The sequence below is a fragment of the Pseudophryne corroboree genome, chromosome 4, assembly GCF_028390025.1.
Source record: "Pseudophryne corroboree isolate aPseCor3 chromosome 4, aPseCor3.hap2, whole genome shotgun sequence".
Classification (NCBI taxonomy): Eukaryota; Metazoa; Chordata; class Amphibia; order Anura; family Myobatrachidae; genus Pseudophryne; species Pseudophryne corroboree.
Window position 1 is genome coordinate 927308280 of NC_086447.1, and position 10042 is coordinate 927318321.

At 53.9% G+C, this 10042-nt stretch overlaps 1 protein-coding gene across 1 annotated transcript in view; it reads left to right on the top strand.

The window, feature by feature from the left end:
• The first annotated feature begins 3844 nt into the window (after positions 1 to 3844).
• The window catches only part of PPP2R5A (protein phosphatase 2 regulatory subunit B'alpha), a 170451-nt gene continuing 164253 nt past the window's right edge, over positions 3845 to 10042 (top strand). Inside the window, exon 1 of the mRNA XM_063919047.1 lies at positions 3845 to 4249. Coding sequence (XP_063775117.1) covers positions 4102 to 4249 — 148 coding nt within the window. The 5' untranslated portion in view covers positions 3845 to 4101. The remainder of the gene's footprint in view (positions 4250 to 10042) is intronic.

Below are 10042 nucleotides of genomic sequence, written 5' to 3' on the forward strand. Positions count from 1 at the left end.
GACCTGTCGACCTAGAACATGTCGACCTAGAGACCCTGTTGACAGAGGCGTATCTAGGGTAGGGCGAGTGGGGCACGTGCCCAGGGCGCCTTGGCAGGCCCAGGAGAGGGGGGCGCCGCCGGCGGCCAGGGCATCATGCCCCACTCGCCCCCGTCAACCCTAAATGTGAGGGGAGGAGAGCGCAGCGTCTCTCCCTCCCCTCACCGCCGCTGCCAGCACTAGCAGCTCTGCTGTGTCCGGTCTCCGGCGTTAGCCAATCAGAGCTTGCGGACCGGCTCCTGATTGGCTGCCGGTCCGCGAGCTCTGATTGGCTAGCGAACCGGCGCCAGACACAGCCGCCGGAGACGGGACGGGAGACCTGGACGGAGCGGTGAGGGGAAGGAGCGGCGCTGCGCTCTCCTCCCCTCACATAAGCGGCCGGTTAGTGAAAGGGGGGGGGGGGGCACGGGCACAGTGGGGCATGTATCTGGCACCAAATGGGGCATGTAACTGGCACTGAGTGGGGCCTGGCACTGTGGGGCATGTATCTGGCACTGTGGGGCATGTAACTGGCACTGTGGGGCATGTAACTGGCACTGTGGGGCATGTATCCGGCACTGTGGGGTATGTATCCGGCACTGTGGGGCATTGTATCTGGCACTGTGGGGCAATGTAACTGGCACTGTGGGGCAATGTAATTGGCACTGTGGGGCAATGTAACTGGCACTGTGGGGCATGTATCTGACACAGTGCGCAATGTAACTGGCACTGTGGGGCATGTATCTGACACAGTGGGGCAATGTAACTGGCACTGTGGGGCATGTATCCGGCACTGTGGGGCATTGTATCCGGCACTGTGGGGCAATGTAACTGGCACTGTGGGGCAATGTAACTGGCACTGTGGGGCATGTATCCGCCACTGTGGGGCATGTATCCGGCACTGTGGGGCAATGTAACTGGCACTGTGGGGCATGTATCCGGCACTGTGGGGCATTGTATCCGGCACTGTGGGGCAATGTAACTGGCACTGTGAGGCAATGTAACTGGCACTGTGGGGCATGTATCCGCCACTGTGGGGCATTGTATCCGGCACTGTGGGGCAATGTAACTGGCACTGTGGGGCAATGTAACTGGCACTGTGGGGCATTGTATCTGGCACTGTGGGGCAATGTATCTGGCACTGTGGGCCATTTTCAGTGGCCACACCCCTTCTGGGGCGTGGCCACACCCCTTCTGTTGTGTGGCCACGCCCATTTTTTCGCCGCACACTTTTTTTTGGGGGGGGCGCCATTTTACATCTTGCCCTGGGCTCCAAAAACCCTAGCTACGCCTCTGCCTGTTGACCTAGTTACTGTTGACCAATAGTGGTCGACCTAGTTATTGTCGACCTAGAACAAGTCGACCTAGAGACCCTGTTGACCTAGTTACTGTTGACCAATAGTGGACGACCTAGTTATTGTCGACCTAGTTACTGTCGACCTAGAGAACGGATCCCTATCAGAGCACCCAAGAGTGGCATATCTATATGCATATCATGTTTTGTTGTGAGAGCAACTACTCCACAATAACAACACAGATTTTGATGGTTCAGGTGTCATTTGATAGGGCATGTGATGTATATGCGCAATACAGTCTCAGAATTTTTATAAGTGGTCAGGTTGTTGAGGAATAACGCATCAAAGTAGTGTTTGTTTGTTTGTTTGTTTGTTTTTTACCACGCAAAAAAACATATGGGTTGTAAATTGCAGCGAAGAACTTGCCAATTTTTTTCTGCCCTAAATTCAGTTGTTATTATTAACATTTATTAGTTATTAACATTTTTTTATATAGCGCAGCAAATTCCGTTGCGCTTTACAATTGGAAATAACATTGGTATAACAAAACTGGGTAATTACAAACAGTCATAGAGGTAGGAGGGCCCTGCTCGCAAGCTTACAATCTATAGGGAAATAGGCATGTGATGTATACACAAGGATAGGTGCTATATATTGCATAGCTGTCCGCCAGATTGCAAAGGTTCTCGGTGGGCTGTATGATATGGTCACACAGCAATGATGAACCAGGGTTGTGAGGAAGAATGAGAAGACATGTGAGGATATGTGTGGACTATGCAGAGTGGATGCAATTTCATAGGAATTGTTATAATAAATTCTTTCTAAAACTTTTGGGATACAGTAAAATTTTGGGACACATTAAACTGTCGGGATGCAGAAAATTTTAGATGAACGCATTGTAGAAAACACAATACTTTTTTTGCTCGATTTCCAAGAAATATGCACACACTTGGGTTTAACCCATGGTACCATCTGTGTTGTGTTATTATTAATGCCTTATATGCACTAGCGTGCGCAGCACATTTTATTAAGGGGTATACTGTCCAAGGGGTGTGTCTAGCACCGCCTTTTGGGCGTGTCTAGCACCATCTATTGATGGTCAACGCATATAAAATATCCACCCTTGTACCAATCCTAATAAAGCAGATACATTGTCAGATGTTGTGGTGTGCACCAAACAAACACCCCTGCTGGCATTCACTGCAATTACACTGCTCCTCCTCAGCCTGGTCTGGCTCCCCCTCTCTTTCCCCTGCAAGCTGCAGCAGCTTACTTACAAGTCGGTAACTAAACTGACAATGACAGTCGCAGACTAGTTACTGCTGCTGCTGGAAAAAACGAGTGACGTGTCAATGCTGCTGCAGACCGCCTGCCAGTATTGAACTTGTCTTCCTAAGAGGAACGCTGGCTGCATGCTGCTCCTCATCAGTGGCTGGCATCGGCATAGCATAGAAGGAGAGAGGTGGGCATGTGGCGGGTGGGCATGCGAGCAGCATGACGTAATCACGTCACATCAAACTGTTTTTGTACGTGGAGGTAGAGCTGGGAGTTTGAAAGCCGGTGGCAGTGGCACCCTTGATTAACCCAGGCGTCCGGTCAGTAATGCAGTCCTGACAGGGTGCAGCATAGAGGGGCCAGTAATCTGCCTGCTCGGTGATTGCTGCATCAGGCATGTGAGATCGGGGTGGCAGACATTAGGGGGTGCCTGTGCGCACCAGGCACCCCCCCTGCGCACACCTATGCTTATATGGATATAAAAGTTGACGTTTGTCACCGCCATTTGCAAATTCACAAGGCCTCCTCCTTTTTCTTCCCAGAACTCGGGAATAGTCTTCATTATTAAAACTAAAGAGATAGTATTGCAAATAAATTAAAATAAATAGAAAAGCCTCAACTGGTAAAAGCGTGTCTCTCCGATCGCACACAGAGGAGCGAACCCGACGCGTTCCATCCCAGGTGCAGTACTATGGGACTTCATCAGGGATAGCGGAACTCTCAGCTATAACTATAGACATGTGTAACGTGTGTTTTGTTGCTATAGTAACTGTACTGTGGTGTAGCTCCCCTGTCAGGTCCCGGAATCTTGTGCATGCACTAAATTTGCCAGACTGTCCAGCAGGCCTATCATTGGCTGGCGTGCCCGTCTATAACGCGTCAGTCCCGTCTCTATGACAACGCGACAGTCCCACCTCTGAGCTCTGGGCGGTTTCTATCGCTAATACGTTAATAAGACGTCACTCAGGACGCGCCGCCCCTCTTGCTACTAGCTCTTGGCTGCTCCCTGCTGGCCAGCGTCGGGACTCTCCATTCAGCTGCGAGAGCTGGGAGCTAGCCGGGCCTGTCACGGTCCTCCTGCCCTCCTATTGGCCGGCTGCTCTGTCAGTCAGTCGCCCCAATGGCCGACCGAGCTGCCAGTCAGCTTTTCCGCCCTCCCATTGGCCTGCAGCAATGTCAGTCAGTCTCCCCATTGGCCGGCCGCGCTGTCAGTCAGTCTCCCCATTGGCCGGCCGCGCTGTCAGTCAGTCGCCGGCGCCTCCCCATTGGCCGGCTGCGCTGTCAGTCAGTTTCCCTCCGGTGCGGGCAGCGGCAGGCACACAGGTCTCCCCGGTTCCCCGCAGCAGTCACCCGCAGCCCCAGCGCCGAGCGCACGGTCCATGGAGCCGGCGCTGTGAGGTAACAGTTCCCCGGGGAAGATGACGGAGCGGAGTCCGGCTGAGAGCTCCCTGCAGCAGGGCAGCTAGAGGCCCGCACACCCGGATCACTGCGAGCAGGGAGCGGGCGCCCCGCCATGTCGGCCGTCTCGCCCGCGGAGAAAGTGGATGGCTTCACGCGGAAGTCGGTGAGGAAAGCCCAGCGGCAGAAGCAGGCGCAGGGCTCGTCCCAGTTCCGGGGGCAGGGGGCCCTGGTGGAGCTGTCCCCGCTGCCGACGCTGAGAGGTAAGCCGGCCTCCTGTGTGACTGTGCCCCGCTGCTGCGTGTCCCTGCCGCCCATGCATGTGCCCGCACATACACAGCTCCCCGATCATACATTTGCCCGCACATACACAGCTCCCCGGTCATACATGTGCCCACACATACACAGCTCCCTGGTCATACATGTGCCCGCACATACACAGCTCCCCGGTCATACATGTGCCCACACATACACAGCTCCCTGGTCATACATGTGCCCGCACATACACAGCTCCCTGGTCATACATTTGCCCGCACATACACAGCTCCCCGGTCATACATGTGCCCGCACATACACAGCTCCCCGGTCATACATGTGCCCGCACATACACAGCTCCCTGGTCATACATTTGCCCGCACATACACAGCTCCCCGGTCATACATGTGCCCGCACATACACAGCTCCCTGGTCATACATTTGCCCGCACATACACAGCTCCCCGGTCATACATGTGCCCGCACATACACAGCTCCCCGATCATACATTTGCCCGCACATACACAGCTCCCCGGTCATACATGTGCCCACACATACACAGCTCCCTGGTCATACATGTGCCCGCACATACACAGCTCCCCGGTCATACATGTGCCCACACATACACAGCTCCCTGGTCATACATGTGCCCGCACATACACAGCTCCCTGGTCATACATTTGCCCGCACATACACAGCTCCCCGGTCATACATGTGCCCGCACATACACAGCTCCCTGGTCATACATTTGCCCGCACATACACAGCTCCCCGGTCATACATGTGCCCGCACATACACAGCTCCCTGGTCATACATGTGCCCGCACATACACAGCTCCCCGATCATACATGTGCCCGCACATACACAGCTCCCCGATCATACATATGCCCGCACATACACAGCTCCCCGGTCATACATGTGCCCGCACATACACAGCTCCCCGATCATACATGTGCCCGCACATACACAGCTCCCAGATCATACATGTGCCCGCACATACACAGCTCCCAGATCATACATGTGCCCGCACATACACAACTTCCTGGTCATACATGTGCCTGCACATGCACAGGTCCCTGCCACCCATACATGTTCCCGCACACAGGTCCCCGGTCATACATGTGCCGACACGCAGCTCCCTGCTGGTCATGCATATGCCCGCACATTACACAGCTCCCCGATCATACATGTGCCTGCACATACACAGCTCCCCGATCATACATGTGCCTGCACATACACAGCTCCCCGATCATACATGTGCCTGCACATACACAGCTCCCCGATCATACATGTGCCTGCACATACACAGCTCCCTGGTCATACATGTGCCCGCACATACACAGCTCCCTGGTCATACATTTGCCCGCACATACACAGCTCCCCGGTCATACATGTGCCCGCACATACACAGCTCCCTGGTCATACATTTGCCCGCACATACACAGCTCCCCGGTCATACATGTGCCCACACATACACAGCTCCCTGGTCATACATGTGCCCGCACATACACAGCTCCCCGATCATACATGTGCCCGCACATACACAGCTCCCCGATCATACATATGCCCGCACATACACAGCTCCCCGGTCATACATGTGCCCGCACATACACAGCTCCCCGATCATACATGTGCCCGCACATACACAGCACCCCGCCGATCATACATGTGCCCGCACATACACAGCACCCCGCCGATCATACATGTGCCCGCACATACACAGCACCCCGCCGATCATACATGTGCCCGCACATACACAGCTCCCCGGTCATACATGTGCCCGCACATACACAGCTCCCTGGTCATACATATGCCCGCACATACACAGCCCCCTGGTCATACATGTGCCCGCACATACACAGCTCCCCGATCATACATGTGCCTGCACATACACAGCTCCCCGATCATACATGTGCCTGCACATACACAGCTCCCCGATCATACATGTGCCTGCACATAAACAGCTCCCCGATCATACATGTGCCCGCACATACACAGCTCCCCGATCATACATGTGCCCGCACATACACAGCACCCCGCCGATCATACATGTGCCCGCACATACACAGCACCCCGCCGATCATACATGTGCCCGCACATACACAGCTCCCCGCCGATCATACATGTGCCCGCACATACACAGCTCCCCGCCGATCATACATGTGCCCGCACATACACAGCTCCCCGCCGTTCATACATGTGCCCGCACATACACAGCTCCCCGCCGGTCATACATGTGCCCGCACATACACAGCTCCCCGCCGCCCATACATGTGCCCGCACATACACTGGTTTCCCGCCGCCCATACATGTGCTCGCACATACACTGGTCCCCGCCGTCCATACATGTGCCCGCACATAGGTTCCCGGTCATAAATGTGCCTGCCACCCATACATGTGCCTGCACACACACACATGTACAGTAGATAGGTCCGTGGTCATACATTTGCTTTCACATACACAGGTCCCTGGTAATACATGTGCCAGCACATATGTCCCGGTCATACATGTTCCTGCACATACACAGGTCCCTGGTAATACATGTGCCAGCACATATGTCCCGGTCATACATGTTCCTGCACATACACAGGTCCCTGCTGCCCATACATGTGCCCACACACACACACACACACGTACAGTACATAGGTCCCTGGTCATACATCTGCCTGCACATACACAGGTCCCCGGTAATACATGTACCTGCACATAGGTCCCCGGTCATACATGTGGCTGCACATACACATGACCCTGCTGCACATACATGTGCCTAAACATAGGTCCCTGGTCATACCTGTGCCTGCACATCCACATGTCCCTGCTGGTCATACATGTGCCTGAACATAGGTCCCTGCTGCTCATACATGTGCCTGCACATAAACACCCATGTACAGTACATCGGTACCTGGTCTTACATGTGCCAGCACATACACAGGTTCCTGTCGCTCATACATGTGCCTGCACATATACAGGTCCCTGCTGCCCATACATGTGCCTGCTCGTAGGTTCCTGGTCATACATGTGCCTGCACATATACAGTTCCCTGCTGCTCATACATGTGCCTACACATAGGTCCCTGGTCATACATGTCCCTGCACATACATAGGTCCCCGGTAATACATGTGCCTGCACATAGGTCCCCGGTCATACATGTTGCTGCACATACACAGGTTCCTGCCGCCCACACACATGTACAGTACATAGGTCCCTGGTCATATGTCTGCCTGCACATACACAGGTCCCCGGTAATACATGTGCCTGCACATAGGTCCCCGGTCATACATGTTGCTGTACATACACAGGTCCCTGCCGCCCACACACATGTACAGTACATAGGTCCCTGGTCATACATCTGCCTGCACATAACCGGTCCCTGCTGCTCATACATGTGCTTGCACATACACATGACCCTGCTGCTCATACATGTGCCTGAACATAGGTCCCTGGTCATACCTGTGCTTGCACATCCACGGGTACCTGCTGGTCATACATATGCCCGCACATACACATGCCACTGCTGCTCATACATGTGCCTGAGCATAGGTCCCTGCTGCACATACATGGGCCTGAACATACACACCCATGTACAGTACATCGGTCTCTAGTCATACATGTGCCGGCACATACCCAGGTCTCTGGTCATACATGTGACGGCACATACACAGGACTCTGGTCATACATGTGCTCCACCCAAACACACGCACAGGTCCTTGCACATACATGTGCCCCCCAAAACACACACAGGTCCCTGCTCATACACGTGTCCTCCCACACACAGGTCCCTGCTCATACATGGACGCCCCCCCTCCCCCACATTTGCCTACACATACAAGTTCCTGTTCATACATGTGCGCACACTTCCCTGCTCATACATGGGCCTGCATACACATCCCTGCTCAAACATGTACCGACACACATACTATGTGTACACTGTATATTTTGTACACATGTTCCTACCTGGTCATACATGCACCAGGGATGTACATAAGTTGCTGGTCATACATGTGTGCGCTGGAGGTTGGGGGCAGCACTGTGCAGGCGCTGCATCTTTGGGGACTTACTGCTAGGCAAGAGCATTGGCTAAGGTGAGTGTCACTCACTGTCATGCAGCATCCACACCTCTTGGGATAGGTTCTGGGGGTCACTAATGGCGTAGATGCGTCTGCGGGGTAAATTCTGATGGTCATTTAGGGACGTCTGGGGGGTAGGTAGTGGCGTCACTTAGGGATGAGGTGCATCTGTGGGGTAAGATCTGAGGGACACTTGGGGTGGAGGCGTGTCTGTGGGGTCACTCAGGGACGAGGTGCATCTGCAGGGTAAGGTCTGAGGGACACTTGGGGCGGAGGCGTGTCTGTGGGGTCACTCAGGGACGAGGTGCATCTGTGGGGTAAGATCTGAGGGACACTTGGGGCGGAGGCGTGTCTGTGGGGTCACTCAGGGACGAGGTGTATCTGTGGGGTAAGATCTGAGGGACACTTGGGGCGGAGGCGTGTCTGTGGGGTCACTCAGGGACGAGGTGCATCTGTGGGGTAAGGTCTGAGGGACACTTGGGGCGGAGGCGTGTCTGTGGGGTCACTCAGGGACGAGGTGCATCTGTGGGGTAAGATCTGAGGGACACTTGGGGTGGAGGCGTGTCTGTGGGGTCACTCAGGGACGAGGTGCATCTGCAGGGTAAGGTCTGAGGGACACTTGGGGCGGAGGCGTGTCTGTGGGGTCACTCAGGGACGAGGTGCATCTGCAGAGTAATGTCTGAGGGACACTTGGGGCGGAGGCGTGTCTGTGGGGTCACTCAGGGACGAGGTGCATCTGCAGGGTAATGTCTGAGGGACACTTGGGGCGGAGGCGTGTCTGTGGGGTCACTCAGGGACGAGGTGCATCTGTGGGGTAAGGTCTGAGGGACACTTGGGGCGGAGGCGTGTCTGTGGGGTAAGTAGTGAAGGAGGGGTCACTTGCATTCAGACAAGATCTGGGCCATTGGCTATGGTGGGTAGCAGGTTATGCTGTGGTGTGCTAGGAGCAGCTGCTGCAGAGGGCACGCTCAGGCTCACTTGCTGCTAGTCTGGTAACTCCTGTTGGGTCATGTGTTATGCACATTTGCAGTGAGGAAGTGATGAGGGGTATTTGGTGCAACCACTGTTGCCCTGAGGTCAGGTAAAGAGGTGCTGTCAGATGGGATCAGTACGCGGGGAATGTGATTTCATGCTGTGCATGTAGGACATATAACCAGTTGTATCCCTGTTACATTAATGACAATGTACTGTACAACGTTAATTAGCTGGAACAAATGTACTTTTCCTGATGGACTGAAGGTTACTGGTGATTTGTGCCAGTCTCTGGCTTACCTTTCTATATACCTAGATGCCTTCTTAATGTCTTATTGCTAGAATAGGATGTTTTGCAAGCTGTCATTGTCAAGTTGCAGGTAGGTGCTCAAACACATAGAAGATTGCGATGGCAACGCGTAGATTCTCGTCTCTAGTGTTACAAAAAAAATGTAATGAAAAAAAAAAACAAAACACCAAAATCTTGTCTTTCCCAGCTAGCGTGTAAGCTGTGCGCGGCATAGGAGGCTGAAGCTCTTACAGTTCCTCTTTTCTTGGGAATATTGCCACTTGCTATCTTGTGTTTCTCACAGGCCAGATTTAGCTGTGGAGTGTATTTTAACCCACTCTCCTGCCAATGCTTGCTGTAAGGAACGGTGTACAGCACATTAACGCCTTGTTAGGGGTCGATTCAATTAGGCAGCTGCACGAGTCTGCTCGCCCTGCAAGTGCAGTCATATGCTGTGCTTTGTGGTAGCCCTGA